Source organism: Labrus bergylta, chromosome 15 (genome assembly GCF_963930695.1).
Source record: "Labrus bergylta chromosome 15, fLabBer1.1, whole genome shotgun sequence".
Lineage (NCBI taxonomy): Eukaryota > Metazoa > Chordata > Actinopteri > Labriformes > Labridae > Labrus > Labrus bergylta.
This window is the reverse complement of record NC_089209.1, coordinates 15,945,909-15,964,852: the sequence shown is the minus strand read 5'-3', so window position 1 is coordinate 15,964,852 and position 18,944 is coordinate 15,945,909. Positions and strand designations below refer to the sequence as shown.

Genomic DNA, 18,944 nt, shown 5'->3' with positions numbered 1-18,944 from the left:
GTTGTCAATGAGAAAACATTTTTTATTTAGTTTTTTACACTTTTAATGTTACGAAAAACTGCGAGGTAAACAGAAATAAAGCAGACAGACGACTAGGTTTTTTAAAACTCCAGACAGCAGCGGGGGCCCAGCAAAGGGGGTGCTAAGAGGTGGAATCAATGACATTACAAACAGGCCACAGCACCCCGCTGGTGCTGTTTGCTGCCGAAGTTGAGAGCCCCCTTGGCAGTGGAGGGGGGGGCCCTCTGCTCTACAAAATACATTGTGTGTCTTGATTGCGGCAAAAGGAAAGAGAGACTCAGACCTTGTCAAACTAACTTTATTAGAAAATTCAACTAAATAACAAAATGCATGTTAACTTTGGCTCAAAGTGGGCCCCTTGAGACAACAGTGAGCCGCACCTTCTGCCCCCACACTCGCTCCGCTACTGCGCAAATCTTGATATTCCTTTACATTTTTGTATTTATGTAACAAATTACTTTTGTGGTAACAATGTTTTATACACCACGTGGTCAGTGATTTTTCATCATTCTAAGGTCCTGAGTGTGTTTGGAAAAATTCTTAAACTGTACCTAAGTAATCAAACATTTTTAACACCATAAAAGAAGTGCTGATATTACCTTGATACTTCAACATGTATGTGGTGTTGTATGCAGGATTTTTACCTGCAGTGGAATATTTCCACAGCCTGGCATTAGTGAGAAAGCTGAATACTTCTTCAACGGCCGTTTCCAGGCAAATGTGATGAAGGAAGAGGAGATAAATACAGCGGCTGATAGGTATGGACACACGCTTACTGATGTACCAAGGCATTTTATTGAGTTTGATTACACCAATTTAACAGTGAACTGGTCAAAAGCAGTGACAGGGATTATATGAACAAACTATTGATCACTTTCATGCTCTTTTAGCTCTTTCATAGAAAGAATAAAAACAGTTCAAAGAATTATAAACAACAGATAAATATACTCACACCTACTGCATGTATACTGTTGTTGTGGTTTATGCACCTTATGACCTCATGTTATATGTTTATTTAAGAAGGAAAGATCACATCCGGTCTGATGAGGATTTTAAGACTTGGCATCTTCCTGAAATGATGTTATTAACTAATTGCATTAATGTCAGTGTAAAAGAACCACTGGATGTAAGTCAACACCCAGGTTTCAGCTAACTACATCAGTCAGTATCTATTTAGATGAATGTTCTTGGTGGCATTTGTGTAAACATTCATTCATCTTAGCGTAGAGGTCAAAATACCCCTGATGATCTAAGTGTTATTGTATGACCAGTAACAGAACAGATGAGTTAAAAATAAGAATAATCCTGAAGGCCACAACAGACATGACAATCTGAGCACAAGATTAACTCTTTGAGTGATTCCAATAGAAAAATAGAAATTAATCAGCACATGTATTTTTTAAGAGAAATGAAATAAAATGTGCTTTTTGTTTGCTTGTCATCATTACTTTTTGTCAACAATAAATATATCTTTTTTTTTACTCTTTTTACAATGCGCTTACTGCCAGGGTTCTTGTCCTCTGATCATTATACCAAACTCAGAGATTTTCATTCGTTCATTGTGCTCTGGAATACATTTAAATGTACCATAATACTGACTTCAAAACATATAATAGATTACATACACATAAGTTGCTCCTCAGTAAAAATGAGCCTGCATGTTTATATCTGCAATTCCATACCGTTCGAGGATCTATAACAGTCTAGTTTTTAAAAAGTTCAGAGTAAGAAAATAAATTCTGTTTTGAGTATTTGGCACACGTTTCTATACTTCCTCTCTTATATGCACAGTATGGTTGTGTTCAGTTCAATAAAGGATGCTACTCTCTATATAAGAAACAGAGACAGTCTTGCTACTGAAACAATGCCAACACTCACTCACAAATAATATATTTGCTAAGCTGCCTGAATAAATTAGGTTTTTTCTATAATATACATACGTCTATTCAGAAGGCTACCAATGCCATCTTTTGATAAAAGTGCGTTTATACATCCATCATGTGCGTTTTAGAGCAGATTCTTATAAGGCTCTCTGCTGTGCACTCAAAAGTGCTCAAATGTCGACACGAAACCTACATTTTCATAACAAACACACATGTAACCATCACTATCCAAATAACTGCTACATCTCAAACACACCACTAGTCTGTTTTTTCTGCTCAGCAGGCTGCAGGTAGTCAGCTCTCAGTGCGGGGACTCTGTGGAGGTGTAGCTCCATGATGTTCCACACGGGGGAGCTGCTGCCTCCAGTAGGTGAAGTGACTGAACGTGTCCGCGCAGGGGAAGTCCGAAGAGGAAGCTCGCAGTTTCAGAGGGAATACATGGTCCACCACCTCACCCAGACGGACATAACTGAAGAAAGGAAGAGAGGAGGAGACCACAATCAGACAAATCTTTCATTTTCATTTTCTCTGATGTATATAGTTTTTGTTTTCCTAGAATAGAAAAAGTAAAGAAGATCAGGACTTACGATGAGATGTTAGTCTTGGCATGCTCCTGCACTAACTCTCCTTTAGGGTTTACTGTAAAAATCCGGTTTAGTGGCACTCCAACTTCTTTATAGGAAAAAACATCCTAAAAAAAAAGAAAGAAGAGAATTCACTGTTTAAAAGGATGCACAACTGAATAAAGTAATGCAAATACACATTAGTAAAATAATATGTAATATGCTTTCATTTTAAACCAAATATTATAAACTCAGAGGCAGTTTAAATTAAGCGTTTTAGTGTGTGTGTGTTTGCGTACCGTTGGTCTGTTGCCAAACGCTGCATAGAACGGTTGTGTGTTTGGGTAGAAGAGGTTCTTGATATCTGTGAGACACTCCACCTTGAATTTTTCTGGTTTCTTCTCAATAACTTCCCTGTCAAACATCCATCACAGTACAATATTGATAAAGTCACATTGTCTTTTGCATTATTTTGCATATTGTAACATCACAGTAGGGCGCTCAAGTGTGTGTGTTTGTGTGACTGACCTGTGCAGAGCTGAAAAGAGGCTGCTTGGGCTGAGCAGGACGGGGCCTATAGGGAGCATGGTGCCTCTCTCGTTGACCCAGTGGAGGTAACCTCGGGTCATGTCAGCCATGCCGATGGCTCGAGCTGAGCAGTAAAGGAACTTGTAGCCATTTCTGATGCAGAGGATATGAAGAAATGTATCAAAAATCAGGGAACTTGTTTGAAGACTGTTTTGAAATCTGTACATTAATTTATTAGCAGTTAGTCCTTTCTATGCTTTTTAAATCAGTGCTTACTGGCTGACTTTGTGGTAGAGTTGTGCGATGCCCTGGTGGGTCCAGTCTTTTCCCAATGTGGGCAGGATATGACCCAACGTGTCAGACCTGAATTGAAACACAAATAAGTGACGTCAGACCATGTGAGTACTGACTTTTTTTCAGTTTTATAAAAAATACAAGAATCATGGACAAAAATAAAGAAGGACAGCTGTTTGTCACACCTGGTGATGGTTCCATCTATGTCTGAGATGATTATCTTGTCGTCCCAGTTCCAGAGGTAGATGGTGCCCTGACAGCGACAGGTTCCCTGGTACTGAGTGGTCACACTGAACACAACATCGTTAGGACCCTCCTGCAGCTGGAGAGATAGCTGTGTGTGTGTGTTTGTGTGTGTGTGTGTGTGTGTGTGTGTGTGTGTGTGTGTGTGTGTGTGTGTGAGATGAAGAGAAAATGAAGAAAATAACATATGAGGGTTAAAATGATGAATATTTATATATATTAACGTTCTACAGTGTTTTCAAAGCAAACTTCTCACCAGCTGCTCTGATGTGAGGCGGAGTGTTTTCTTATAAGACACGCCCCCTTGTGTAAGCACGGACTCTGATTGGCTGGGGACTGAGCTCTGTTTGGCTGCCCTGTGGTCTTCATCACTAGAGGAGGACTCTTCTTTATGTCTGTAATTAGAAAGTGAGACAGTTTGTTTAAGGTTGTTCAGTCGAGTCAGCTAGGATGTTTATTAACCCCATTTAAGAAAATGTTCTCACCTGCCGGTCATTTTCCCAGCCTGCTCAGCGGAGCCGCATCCACCAGACACTGAATCCTACAAGAGGAGTAACATTTTTAGCAAAGAAGGAGAGCAACATTTCAGAAACTCAACCTTTACAAACTGATAAGAAAATAAGAATACCGATTTGGTGCTGCTGTTTCTGCCTCTCCAGGAGAACCACCACCTCCCTCCTTTCTTGGGCATCTTCTCCTTCATGATGATCTCCACTGCAGCCTGTGGAGGAGTACGCACAAACCCCAGAAAAACACAACACAACACCATAAACACATTTAAAAAAAAATGAAGCCAAAAAGCTGAAATCAACAAACAGTAACATAATAACAACAACAAGTCCGTGGTTGGAATGGGGAAAGTAAAGCAAGGATGGCTGGGAGGCGTTTGAGGGATCAGGAGTTTGATATGGTACAAAGAATGAGGAAAGTGGAGGAAGTAAGAACAGGAGGGAGGGTCAAAAGATATCAAACGAGATAGTAGGCTGAAAAGATTGTTTTATGTGACATACAGAGCTGTAGCCAAGCACGCCAGTCAGACAACAGAGAAGAAACTCTAAGGCTGAATGAAGATAACTGAGGCAAGAAAACTAATGAATGAGTGGATGGATGAGAAACAAAATAAGGGGGAGAGAGAAAACAGATTCAGTGGTCTTTCTGAGGCTGCAATAACACAACGTCTATGATGTGAAGCTCAAAGTCACAGATTGCATATTAGGTTTCATGCAATGAGTGCAAGAGGGGAAGAAGTACGAGGGGTGTAGGGATACAAACATACAGGCTGCAGTTCCAGTTTTGGCCAAGAGGGGGGAATTCAACAAGCCTGCAGCTTGAGTCATTAGTATCAGTGTCTGTGTATTGATTTCTTACCTTTGGCAGCGGTTTCTGGAAGGCTTGCATAGCCAGCATAAGTGGAGCCGCAGTGCTCCAATTATAGTACCTGCAGGAGAAAACAACATATTTTTGTATTCATGTCATAACCACACAATAAAAGCACTCTATCTGCCAAATTTCTTTGCGAAGACAAACTTTGATTTTTCAAAGAAAATCCTGCAAATAATGCAGTTTTTACTGCAATGTGAGGTAGTTAAATCCCTACAGAGGATTATATACCGTTTAATCCTACTCTTTTGCATTAATTATAAAAAATATGAATGACTAACTTGGAGCCAATTTTCACAACTAAGTTGGGGTCGTCAATGATGGAGGGGTTTTCTGCAAACTGCTGGTAAGAGATCATCTTCTCGTGGAACTGCTCTGTAAGTACAGATTAAAACATTTATGTTTTACATTTTTCCACAGTGTAAAGTGTATGGTGCAGAATAGATGTGCTGTCAGTATGAGAACCTAACCTTTAGTGATCTCTCTGTTGTCGTTGAGTCCTCCACACAGAGAGATGGTGATGGCTGGCAGGTCGGCCATACTGTCGCAGTAGCTGTCCACTCCGCTGTCTCCTCCTGAGCTAACAGACTGTGGGGACAGACTGGTGCTGTGGAAGCCCGGGTCTGAGATGCTCCTCTCTGTTGCACCACCATCACTGCACGAAAGACGTAATTGTATAAGAACATGACGTATAAATAGGGTTTTCTGTGTATGATTATGTGCTTGATTTCTACCTCTTAGGGAAATAAAGGGCTGCAACTTCAGGCTCCAGGTCTGTGATGTCATCCAGGTAAATTCCATCAGAACCAAGATGCCGGCTTCGCTTGTCTAAAAGAGAGCTATTATGTGCCTTCTTATATACCTGCTCAATAATGAACACAATCTGATATTCAGATATGTAAAATCTAAGTGTTTTTTATTTTGCCATTAAATGGAATGTTACCTTTTTTCTTGGATGGAGAGTCCGTCTTGCCTGGCAGACGAGGTATTGCCTCCTCCATGCCGGATATCATATGAGCTGCTGCACCTTCAGCTGCTGTTACCTGCGTCTCAGTGGTCACAACAGTCTGTGACTCCATCGTCATGGACTCAGACTCCATCCCGACTGTTACGACGGTTTGCTCTGAAGTCTCCTGCTGCATTAAAAACCTCAGTGAAGATACTTCTGAGCAGGGTCTGCGCTGCTGTGAAGACGTCTCATGAGTAATGACTCTGAAGTGTGTGCTCTCAGACACAGGGATGGAAACTGGGTACACTGGTGGAGGGTCGGATTTAACTGGGAGGAAGGACAGCTAAAAAGCAAGGGAAGAGGATGAAATGTTAAAATGCAGGAAAACACATTAACATAACATTAGAATTCTAGAGTGTATACGGTAATTGTTCTTTGTTTGTTTATACTTAGGAAAGTTTGGTTACCGTGGCAGCCTGAGGCAGCTCCCCCCACGCCCAGTGCATGGCTGGATCCTGATTATCTGCGTCTGATTGTTGAGTCATTAGTTCAGAGTCACTCTTGGGCGAGTTGGGGCGAGAGTTTCGAGGGCTGAGAGAGGAACAGAAAAGAAAACTATTACAAAAGCTATTTCTTCTGAGTAATACAAATGAGATCTTAATCAAAATCATAGAGTAAATGAAGCACCTCTGAAGAGGACTCCACTCTCCGTCTGAGCGAGTGTAGATGCCACACTGCTTGAATGAGCCGCTGGTCGAACCGACTGCTGTCTCATCTCTTAAGAGATCCCGAGATGAAGTCCTAAAACACACACAAACACTGTTATGTATATCATGACATTGTATATGATTTATCTGCATTCTGTAATTACAAAGGGGCATTTCTTTTGTAATGGTCTGTTATTTCCCTTTTTACTTTTTACCCAATTCCCAAAATGATTGTCAAGTTCTACATAAATCATGTCTGAGCTCCTTGCAATCTGCCTGCGTATGTAAGCCTGGGTATGTTGAACTGGCTTTATGGTATATACCCATCTGGACTCACAGTAAGCTTGAATGGAACAAACACTGTAGCTGTGTTTTACAGTTGTGTACAGTAGACATGAGCCAGAGTTTAAATATCCCCCTGTCACGTGCAGAGATGAAAATACATCTGTCATGAGACAGCTATTTACAACTGCTTCAGCCTTCATTCATGACAAATGGACTTTGACGTCAACAACAGTACAGTATGGGAGACACATGGCTCCTATAGATGCAACCCTGACTTGCCTTTGGACTGTTTTAGATGGAATGCAGACAAGAGGGCAGCTTATCTGTAACTGTATGCACACGAGACATGAACTCCTTCACCAAAACACACACACACACACACACACACACACACAGCGGCGATATAATTGATTTTGCTGCATAGAAGCGCAGAAGCTTTGCATGTGAAAAAAAAAGCTCAGCTGAAGTTTTCATGCTGTTTTGTGTTTTCTTTGTGTTTTCATACTCATGCTTGAGTGTGTGTGTGTGTGTGTGTGTGTGTGTGTGTGTGTGTGTGTGTGTGTGTGTGTGTGTGTGTGTGTGTGTGTGTGTGTTTGTAAATTCCACAGCTGGGGGCCTCTCCACTACAGACGCACTGGTGTGTTTATTCTAGTCTGACAGACTCCAGTTCTACAACAGCTTCTCTGAAAGCTCATTTCAGTGATGTATTTTACTTGTGTATGTATTTTCTTTTTCACTGCTTTGCTGTCAGTCCTATGCACTTCCTTTACTCACGACATGTTTTCTTCTACCATTTTCCCACGGTTATTCCAATATTCCAAATTAAGCTTTTAATTCCACATCCACCTCTAAACTTTCTCCACATTCTGTCTTTCTTCTTCTCACCTTTCCAGCTCCGTGCCCTCATCAGAGCTTATATCTATGGTGAACATGTCATCATCCTCCGAGTACTCCCCGCTCTCCTCCCTCCTCATGCTGTCTGCCCGAGCCTTCCTCCTCCTCTTTCTCCTCTTCTTCATAATCCCGCTGCCAGTCTCTCCAGCGCCCCCTATGGAGCCCAGGGATTGTAAGGGTGGTCCGCAGTTCTTTCCAATCAGGGAAGAGCTCATCAGGATGGCCCCGTCCGATAAGATGGGAGAGGTGGCCAGGTAGGAAGGCACCACTTCCTGTTTTGATTGCAAACAGAAGAGAAGCGATGACGAATGAATCAATATGTCGTATCTAAGCAAACAGCTTCAAACTGCATTTCAAAATCTTAAACTTCTCCAACTGAAACGAGAACCGAATCTTGGTGTTTTGTACAATTTTATTTTGAGGCCAGTGTGTCTGTGTACAATAACTGCCAAACTGTTCTCAGCAATGTCTGCTGTGAGTAGACCATCCGCCATAAAAAAAAAGAAAAAAACACATCAGCCAAGCCAAAACGTGTTCCTCACTTCTGTGAAAAGAGGCAAAACACCTCTTTCTAGGAAAAGACTTTTCAGGAGGGCCTCAAAACTGTCAGCCGCAAGGGGTTTAAATGTGTGTGGGTTTAACAGACATATGGAAAGAAAAACAAAAGGAAAAAGAGAGAGAGGGAGAAAAACTGAAGTGTAATTAAATGATTTGTGGGTCGCTGGCTCCCTCACGTTTTTGGCTTCCTTTTACAGAGAAAAAAAAAAGGGTTCACAGACACAATGCTCCTCCCTCTCCCTCTCTCCTTCAGGCCTGGGAATCTGACACCACTCTATGGAGAATAAATCACCAACTCCCTTGGTTGGCGCTGGCCCCTGTGCTCAGTAGTTTACCGCTTGTTTATGTCTTTCAGCTGCACACGTTGTCATACGCACTCATACAAAAGGGAAAGAACAATCCAGAATGCAGGTATGAGTGACTTGGCTCTTTGACCTTCAACTCAAATTCTTAGAAAAGAAAAAAAAATCAAAGCTTTCCATGAATTTTAAATGTATGAAGAAATGTACTTATGAAGTACATTCTGAAGCATAACTCTGGTTTCTGGTTCACAACTCTGGTTGGTCTAGTTTGTGGTTTATCCTCATATGTAATATGTTAGCATTAAATATAGGTCAGAGAGCCTGAGTTGGTAAATGCTGCATTCAGGTCTCAGTCACTCTCTAATGCACAGAGGAATGCTTTCAGCCATAAAGGAAAGCAAGAAAATTCCTGGACACCGTGCCAACTCTGCACACACTGTAATGCTTCTGGCTTGTAAACATGGGTGTGACTAGGTTTTAGGATGTCAGGAGGGCGGAGAATAATGAGTGTTTTTATTTGAATCTTGTAGCTTTTACAAAAGATGACACATGCGCCATTTAACAGTTCTGTACTTCGAATGACTGCAAAACATCTGAAGCATTTTACAATGCAAGTTGCTGCTCAGCTTTAATTATGGTAACACATACCTGATCATTTTCTGTTTCTTGCACAAAGAAGGCTTCTCCATTCTCCCCAAGCTTCATGTGTAGATCTACAGGTTCTCCGTTGATCTCCATGTCCACCTTGTAGAGAAGGGGAAGGGTCAAAAAGGTCATGCATTCAAAAAAATATGACTTTTACCTTAACTGGAAATCTTTTTTTTATCTACTTACCACTTTCTCCCGGGAGCGGAGGACGCCCATCTTTCCAAAGCGGACATGGAAAGGTGAGCAGTGCAGGGATCCATCAGGCTGTCTCACTACGATGACATCGATGCAGCCAGAAAGAGTGGCGGGATTGAGGCCTCGGTACAGCTCTTTGACCTGGACAAACACCTGGCCTGCCAGCTGGCCCACGTAGTTCATGGTCTGACGTGTCTGTAGGAGAACAGGCAGAAGACATTATTGAGCAGGCAAAAACATTCATGTCCCCTTAAGTAATGTAATCTTTCAAGAAGTTTTCTATGAGATCAAAGGAAAGACTACGACAGCATTAGGATGTTTAATATGTATCACTCAATTTCAAGTTGAAGTTTTAATGCTACTTAATTCTATAGCTATTTTTAGACTAAACTAGTACATAAAGGAAAATGTTGTTGCTTATTCATATTTTCCCCTAAATGCTGCTTTTAGAGAAATTGTGTCGAAGCATTGTCACACTCGGGATGGAGCTGTTATACTAAATATTGGCAAGGCTATGATTTTCTTTAGCACCTGGCATGCAACCTTGTGTCTTTAACTGAATCCATGCTGTGCTGATGTTCAGTTCCTGTGCTCCCACTGCTTAATTAAAACTTTCAATACAACCCATGCCAAATGGTCTTAAGTTGCTTCTTAAACCACCTTGTATAGTAGTGACTAAGCCAGGAGTAAGCATGCCTTGGATTCAGTCAAGCTTCAGAAGAGGAGATGTTTATGACCCTACATTCTTCAGTCTGTAAATCAGACTGAAGTATGACGTGTAGCCCTACCTCAGGTGAAGTTATTCCACAAGTGATTTAAAGTCAGTTTTGAGCTGCACCATTCCTGGAATAGTTAGAGAAAGAGAGCAAGCTGACTTTCTCCTGTTCAGTTCTCTGGAACCAGTGTTTCCCCTGCCATTATATTAGGGGGGAGGCCCACCCCCCCCCACCCCCCCAACCTTGAAGGTCAAGTGAAAAAATAAATAAATAAATAAATATATATATATATATATATATATATATATATATATATATATTTGTTTTAGATTTTTGGGGCTTTTTGTGCCTTTATTGTAGAGATAGGATAGTGGATAGAGTCAGAAAACAGGGAAAGAAGTCATTTAAGGATACCTTTCCGATAGAAAAGGACAGCTGTTATTAAAAGTAACGCATGAACACCAAGATTCCTTCAAATGTTTGTGTTGCCGTGTCGGCGTGTTCCCCCCCCCCACACTCCCCCAAAGCTGCTAACCTACGGGAAACACTGAGAACAGCCTGTGGCCTAAATACTGTGAGAATGAAGACCTTGGCACTCTCTCCTCTGTATCTTCATAAGTCTAGAAATCCTATCCACCTGTTTTCCATTAAGCGCCCCGAGACAGCAGAGGTCAAAGGACAAACTAAGTTAGACTCGTCCTACTCATGTAGGGAAGGTGATGTCAAAACGTGGCACGGCGTTTATTTGCTGAGCTTCAGCGAGACGTCATGGGAATCAACACCTATAGGCAATGCTATTGGAGACATGAGTATTGCGAATGTCTTTTAAAGGTAAGGGATACTGTGACACAAGAACTAGACTAAGGTTCACAGTAGACAATGGTAGACGGTCGTCAAACTCGGCACTCCAAGTTTTGCTTCCTTTTCCTTCAAGTCTGTTTGTTTTTTCAATTGTAATATCCATTATTATTATTAACCATTACCCTACACACAAAAAATAGTGGTTCTTCAGCGGTTCATTGAGGTGAGCTACAGCACCAAAAGAGGTTCCCCTTTGATTACGAGCCAAATAACCATTTTAAGTGCTATTTAGCACCATTTCTTTCTTGTGTGTAGTTGCTTATACACTTGCATGTTAAAAGCATATCGACTGTTTATTGGTCATCAAAAAGCTCTTATTATAATCCCTAAACACTATTTAAAAAACTGCTAGACCATTATGAGTTTGCACTAAATAGCCTTTAAATGACTTCTTATTTAAATTGAGGATAAGGAGTGTTTGAACACAAATAAGGATCTTTACTCTGTAGTTTTGTGGCAGTACAAACAACCTTATAAGGCCAATACTGAGCAAACACGTAAAGGCTGTTTCACACTTCCTCACTTATCTTCCTAACTCATTCTCAATAAGACATAATTGAAGAAGAACTGTCCTGATAACATTTATACCTTTTCTTTCGATTCGGAAAACAAACGCTTGGGTATAAGCCAATACTGAATATCGCCTCTGACACCAGTAGGATTAAAAAAAATTGGTTGATTGGTGATGTCTTACTTGGTTAAGCTATCATCAGCTTGAACCTCACAGTCGTTGTTTGTGACAATTAACCTAAAACCAGTCCATTCTTGGGGCCTAATAGGACTAAATAACTGCATCAGGTGACAGCATTGACTGGCATATTTTACACTATACCACATTTTGGGCAGTATCGGAGGACTATATCGATACTGATAACTGTTTTGGAATGACACTAATCAAGAGGTTATTGAGCGAAATTACCCTCATCCCTATTGGGTTCCACAAATGTGGGCACATAGGCATTGATCCTGTGTTCATTTCCTGTCTTTGTCTGCATCCTCACAGTCAATCACATTTCCCCCCGCTCGCTGTGACAGATCATCCTTTAAACAAAGAGTATGATGCAAACACAAATAGCCAAATATGAAAAATCCCATTTGTACAGACTCTTTGGAGTCGCAGCTGTCTTGTATCAGTGAATGAGCTCTGACCTTGACTCAGTTGGCAATGGGGCCCCCAAAATGATTGCAGCAACAGGGAAGACAGGTTTGGAATAATGCCAACATATCCCCCCATTTGAGCACACGTGACTGTTACAACAGGCTCTATACACAAGAACAGGGCCTCTTGTTTTAGAGCAGCAAAAATATGAAAGGGAACATAAGCATGTCTGTGTTTTAAGATATTCCTATAGATGACCTTCACTATCTTTATTCATTCATTTCACTTTTCACTGCAGTATTGAGTGACAGTGATGCTGGCAAACCCAGCTGATTATCAAAGCAGAGGACTTTTAATGTGAACACAGCGTTTTCTAAAAATAGATTGTCTTGTGTTATGGATGAGACAGAAAGAGGAAGCGTCACAGGCATTACTGCTTGTTTTCACAAATGAGTGGTTGTGGATACAATGAGAAAGTTGACTTATGTTTAAGAGCGGTATGCTTGTTAATTTAATGGCTTTTCCAAGCTGCAGTTGTGAAGATTTCCTTGCAGGCAGGAATCTGGCTGGGTCACTCAGCAGATCATTTTCTGCTCTACCAGCAAACACAGAGTCTCATTTAGTCCCTTATAACAACATCAATTAAAGTCACAATGCCTCCCAAATTCATTTTCTCCAGATATTTAAGAAACTCAGCAAATGTAACATTCATGGGTTGAATAATAAGGCAAATTTAATTAATAATGGCAGTGCATGTGCCCTACATAAGCAGCCAATAGGTTTCCATTATCACATATTTAAACGGAAAGACATTTTTGAATTATGTAGCTATGTAGGCTATAGATGTTTTACAACATTCTGATAGTGGTTATGGTACATTTGAGGCATTAATGAGACATGTAGCCTGTTATGTCTATAAGAGAACAGGGCATATCATAACAGACACAACTGTGCGAGGGAAAACAGCACGTCCATTCATTAGACATAACATAAGACAGGCAGGTGCGGTCAAATATGAGATAAAAATAGGCTCATACCTTGTATAGCTGAGTATGCTGACAGCCTTTACTAATACACGGAGCTTGTAGTTTCCTTAGCGATGAATGGCAACCCAGCAAGACATTTTAGACGCGTAATTTCCCCAAAGAAAGTGTTTTTTGAGGGTCTGATAAAGCCACGTTGTTGTCATCGACTTAAAGCGGCAAAAACACAGACTATTTAAATGAACGCTTTACTCACCCCTCTCTCTCTCTCTCTCTCTCTCTCTTGATGACATCACTTACAGCGAGAGCCCGCCCACTGACCAATCAGCACCGAGCTTGTCATCTGCCACAGTGGCAACAAAATTACAGCTACTTGCTTTTATTGCTGAAAACAGATGAATCAGATACATTGCAGCTGAAACTGGTATTCTCTCTGTTTTATGATTAATATTCGTTATTTTTATTCTAAACAGCAATAAAGACAAAAAAAAAAAAACACCGATATAGCCTAAATAAAAATCCATAATCTTGGCCCTTATAGGCTATATGATTATAAGTGGAATTTAAGTGGTATTTAAGAATAGATGTGATGAAATAGTATCGAGCCGCTATGTTATGACGGCAGGATATAATGGTCCTACGTCATCGTCTGAAATCCCCGAGTTCGCCCGATGCAGTGAGGTGATCTTTCCAGCCAATGACAGCCCAGCATGAGAGCACATGCGATGTTTGCAGTTTAACCTGAGACCCTGTAGCCTACGGTGTGTCAAAAGGATGTGGTTGACTGGTGAGGGATTGAGCAGAAGTCAGCACCAGAAAATAACTATTTAATGTCTGATATCAAGTCCGAGAATGAAAGTGCACTGAAGTTGTCCTGCTTTTTCCTACACTTCTAGTCCTAATGTAATCCTAAACTACATTGTGTGTGTGTGTGTGTGTGTGTGTGTGTGTGTGTGTGTGTGTGTGTGTGTGTGTGTGTGTGTGTGTGTGTTGGAACAGAGCCAAATTTGTGACAGGGAAAAAAAGTCTTTATGGAAGACATCCCTGCCGCAGCCCAAATATTTCATGGGCTACATGCATCAACAAGCTCACGTGTTCCTCTCCTTCAACAAGAGCCAGTTCAGTCAGAGTGGCTGTGTGTGCAGAAACTAATTGTTTTTCCAGACTATGATGAAGCCTCTCTGGACTAAACCAGTGAAAAGACGAATTCTTTGTTTGGGTTTTGTCCACCACATAGGCTGGCGTGTACTTTCTTAAAAGATGACACTGGCTTGTACTTTGTGTAATAATATGCAGTACATGTCCCCGCCTCATGTCATACATTGTTTTTCCCAATCTTGTGCAGCAGCGACTGCCTGCGTGTGTTTACGGTTAACAACCTTGCAGGTTCAGTATGTCTGGTTTCAGCTTGTTATCTGAGAACTTTGTCTCAAACTGCTGGAAATGTTATTTTTTTTACTGCAATAAAAAGTTCTGTAAAATATCATGTCATGGGGTTTCCCGTTTTGTCTTTCAACACATTTTTTTTCTTCATTGCAAAACTAAAATATATGTAATGAATGAACTGTTGGTAGGAAGTTTTTTTTTTACCCCCTCTGTATCTTTAAAAGTTACTTCTAATGACCGATACAAATTTGTCACACCTTGAATGCACTATCTGAGCCCTTTCATTTCATTTAACACCTGGGACATATCTGCCTGTTGGAGACCTCAATATATTTTAGGATATGTAAATGTTTTATCCATTTCATGATTACTAACATTTAAAGTAAAAATGCTGCAACAATTAGGCCTTACACACACACACACACACACACACACACACACACACACACACACACACACACACACACACACACACACACACACACACACACACACACACACACCATAATACAACACCAGCATTCGTAAGACCTTACAGGCACTGCTTCATATTAAAAGTTGTTGTCACATCAGTGTCAGAGAATTCTCCGGTGATATATGATCCACACAGCTGCCTTGAGACATGTTTCTAAGAACAAGCTGCTTTGCCAGGAAGAGCTGAACTCACTGATGTACTCTGAACACAAACAGCACATGATTGCATTTTCACAATTTACATGGAGTATCAGGCTACCAAAAACAAGCTGACCTAGTAAATGGGAATGTCATCAAACCACTCAGCGACATTGTAAGTACGATAGAATGAGTAGATAGAGAGATACCCCACATGGTCTGTTGTTTGCCATCCAAGTTTGATGTATGCTCTGGTGTTTTCTAAAGCTCATAAACTTGACTTGTACATGCTTTTAGAATGGTAAATGCTTCTTAGCATCGAAAATTCACCCAGTCTTCTCGGAGGTATGTCCAGCTGGTATACTTTCACACTCCCATCAGCCAACCAGTATGAGCTGACTGCTTCCTTTGCACCAATCACATCAAAGTAGGGCAACTATTTGTTTGCTCAACATCTGTATTTCTTTCCAAAAATATTTAGGTGGTATTTAAAGATGTATGAGGGGGGAAAAAAAACCCAGTGTATGCTACTGAACCAGAAAACACCCTGCCACACTCTCTTCTTACACCTCATAGATATTTAGCAAACAGCAATTCTTTATTGTCAAATATGTGGAGGTTTAATGTTTGCATTTCAAACTTTTCTGTTTATACACATCTATGCATTCAAACTGCATTAAAAAAAAACACGACTATAAGTCTACTGTATCTTCTCCCAATTGGTCTGTAGCCATAAAAGTGACAGTACCAGTCATTCTGATGGGATGCCCCAGAAAGGACATGCTGCTTTAACAGATTCATTGCATAATCTTTTTACACACTTCATTGATATCAAGGCCTCTGATTGGCCACATGGTCTGGCCTGACAGTCATAAGACCTGACAGAAGCATTAGCTGGAGCTGCCAAACTCTGATACAGTGATTAAAAGGAAAAAAAAAAGTCTTTGTTCTGGATTAGTGAGACTATGAGTGTATGAGAAGTGTTTAAGCACCCTCTGCTCGGAAAATTACTGTTGACTTAAGGCTTTAAAGAGGGGACGAAATGAGAAGGGCTTATAGGTCTAGCTTTATGATGAATAAGTCAAAGTATCCACAACTATTTGTTTAAGTGATTAAGTGATGAAAAATGACCCCAAAATCAGTGCACTCGCAATTTCATTCATGAACCCATGAACCATTGACTTGTTTGTTTGGTCAAATCCATAGAATGCCTTTACACCGGTGGCCTAGTGGCTTTTGTGTGCACACCATGTACAGAGGCTGTATTCCTCAACGTGGACGGCACAGGTTTCGAATCCAACTTGTGGCTCCTTTCCCACGTTATTCCCCACTCTCTCTCTGGCCCCAATTTCCGACTCTATCCACTGGCCCGTCTATGCAATAAAAGGCATAAAAAGCCCAAAAATAAACCTTCAAAAATAAAAGACAAAATCACCTGATCCATTGAGCTATCTTGCACCCCTCTTCTTCACACCTTTTTTCTCCTTCTCCAGAGTTTCAGTCGGCGCGGATCATCTTTCGTGGGGGACTACTAAAACGCATTCCCCTAGTCTAACAGGCTAAGGACTCGTGAATTAAAAGCACTTTTAAATTTGTTAATGTGTTATAACCTATTTGTAGCCTTCACCTCTTGTGATAAAAACGACACAGCAACGTACTTGGATGCATACATTACACACCCAAATAGAATCATAGAAAAGTTCTTCTTCTTATCACCCTTAAATCCAGTGGTTACTCTTTTTTTTGCCTATCTTCTATGCTTTTATTTCCATTCCTGACACAAAATTACAAATCACTTTACCCAGCTCCAGGTGGTGTCAGTGGCATACTGCTCAGCAGCCTCATCAAACTCTTCATCATCGTCTCCTGATATCATGATTCCATAGTGTTTTCGACCCGGACTGTAGGTCTCTGGCCGTTTTTCTCCTAAACCCTGCAGGTCTGGTCCGATCTAGAACTTGTCTTCACTCTGTGAGCTTGTCAGAAGTCTGAATGCCATGTGCAAGTGGACTGCGAAGTACTAAATTTACCTGGACCCTCTGGTCAGAAACCTGAGACGTCCTGGATGTGTCATCATCCACCAGACCCCCTGACTTCTTAGGCATTTGAGAGGGGGACACATGTCAGGAGACGTGTTGGACTTGGTGGGTTTCCTTATGCACACACACAGTCACACATGTTCCCACAACACTGAGACGACAAATTACCTTGGCACAGGGCTTCCCTTCCTCATGCATGCCTGATATTTTTTATGCGTAAATTTCTCATTAGCTAACACAGAGACTGTGACACCTGTTGTTGCTGTTGACCCCAATGTTGACCATGCCAGAGCCTCAACTGACATTCAAAGGATAGCAGAGCACCTGTTGCCTTGGTTGAACTCCAAGTCTCCCTGATACCCAATAACACTTCCAGTGACCAATATATTTAATATGACACTGTATTTGCACTAATGAGTTTGAACCAGTGACCTTTATGGATTATAATTTATAGGCCAGCTGACTGCTTGTAACTCTAGCATCATTCTCTAATGTGTAGTCTTTTAAACAAATGTCTAAATTGCCCTCAAGTGGTCAAAAGGGGTAAATACATGCATGCTTTTTGGAAATACTTGAAATACGGGTTTAGTGTTGCCTTCACTTGTAACATTTAAACTCTGACATACAAGCACCTGCTATGTTTGTTTAGAAATTGTATAGCCTACATCAGGGATGGGCAACTTTGGTCACAGCATGGGCCACATTCACTTAATTCTCACTGCCAGGGGGCCAAATTGTAGGATACAAAAACGATTACAGTCAATTTAGCTCAACATATACCAGTGATCAAATATTATCTTATGACATATTTCTGGTTTTCACTATTTCATGGCAGATTTTGTCATCTTTTCTTCATGTTTCCAATTAATTGATATGTCAAAATTGACCTGAGGGCCACATTGAGGGTTGATGGGGGCCGTCAGTTGCCCACCCCTGGCCTACATCCTGACCTTTTGTAGTAGACCTAAATGATAAGTAATTTACTACCGGTAATTCAAAAAAACCAAACGCATCCTATAGGAAACACATCCTTTAAAAATATCTTAACATCGCTTAGGCCGTTTTTTGTTTTTTTTTGCTCAATTTTTATTATTATTAAGCTACTATACATAGGCTACTTTAATTATGGTCAGTTCAGATTTGTTGGTAACATCACTGAAATGAATGACTTTAGGTCCATGAACAAGCTTTTCAGTCAGAGTCAGTCTTCTTAAGGGGATGCATTTAACTTTGTTATACAAAGGTTTGGATTAAGTTGAAGCTATTTCTTAATAAATACGTGATTTATGTTATGTTATATTTAAACGATGTACAATATGCACTCAATAATGACAACAAACCAAACTTGTCTCATCTCCAACAAAAGACAATTCATGACGGCATGGTTGTTGCGAAGAGGAATATTCTGTCTCTCTGGAAGAGTGGAGATATACCCTTTTTTAGGACCTGGCTACAAGAAATTACTAACCTGTTACATATGGAGAGGGTCTGATATGGTGTCTCTCTCTGCTCTACAACCTTTGATAAAATGTGGCATTCTTGTCTTACTTATCAAAGACAACCTAAAGTTTTATTCTGCTTGTATAAGTTTGTGCAAACAGTTGTCCACACTACTTATATGTATAGAAACCATGTACTTATACTGTCCTAGGCCAATGAGACACACAGTGATCTCTTAACAGTTGGAGCTGATTCTTTAAAAAGAAAATGTTGACTTACTGTATTGTAAGATATCCTATAAGAGCATGTCTTTGTTGTTGTTTTGCTTTATTTTCGCCCTGCCCTATGTTTCTTATTT

At 40.6% G+C, this 18,944-nt stretch overlaps 1 protein-coding gene across 3 annotated transcripts; it reads right to left on the bottom strand.

Annotated features, from left to right (window-relative positions):
• Positions 1 to 773: 773 nt before the first annotated feature.
• lpin1b (lipin 1b) lies at positions 774 to 17,107 on the bottom strand. 3 transcript variants are annotated; one of them, XM_065963837.1, is made up of 20 exons: positions 16,909 to 17,107; positions 9,442 to 9,645; positions 9,256 to 9,351; positions 7,739 to 8,019; positions 6,549 to 6,662; positions 6,329 to 6,452; positions 5,856 to 6,204; positions 5,647 to 5,740; positions 5,383 to 5,567; positions 5,194 to 5,287; positions 4,901 to 4,970; positions 4,161 to 4,253; positions 4,018 to 4,073; positions 3,789 to 3,927; positions 3,475 to 3,623; positions 3,272 to 3,358; positions 2,996 to 3,148; positions 2,767 to 2,881; positions 2,492 to 2,595; positions 774 to 2,373 (listed from the first exon to the last, which is right to left on the bottom strand). In XM_065963837.1, exons 1-20 carry the CDS (start codon positions 16,981 to 16,983, stop codon positions 2,199 to 2,201), a joined length of 2,757 nt encoding a protein of 918 aa, XP_065819909.1. In that variant the 5' UTR covers positions 16,984 to 17,107; the 3' UTR covers positions 774 to 2,198. The 3 variants fall into 3 exon arrangements, with proteins under 3 accessions (XP_065819909.1, XP_065819910.1, XP_029134764.2); XM_065963838.1 differs by lacking the exon at positions 16,909 to 17,107 and adding an exon at positions 16,543 to 16,867; XM_029278931.2 differs by lacking the exon at positions 16,909 to 17,107 and adding an exon at positions 13,164 to 13,516.
• Positions 17,108 to 18,944: the final 1,837 nt, after the last annotated feature.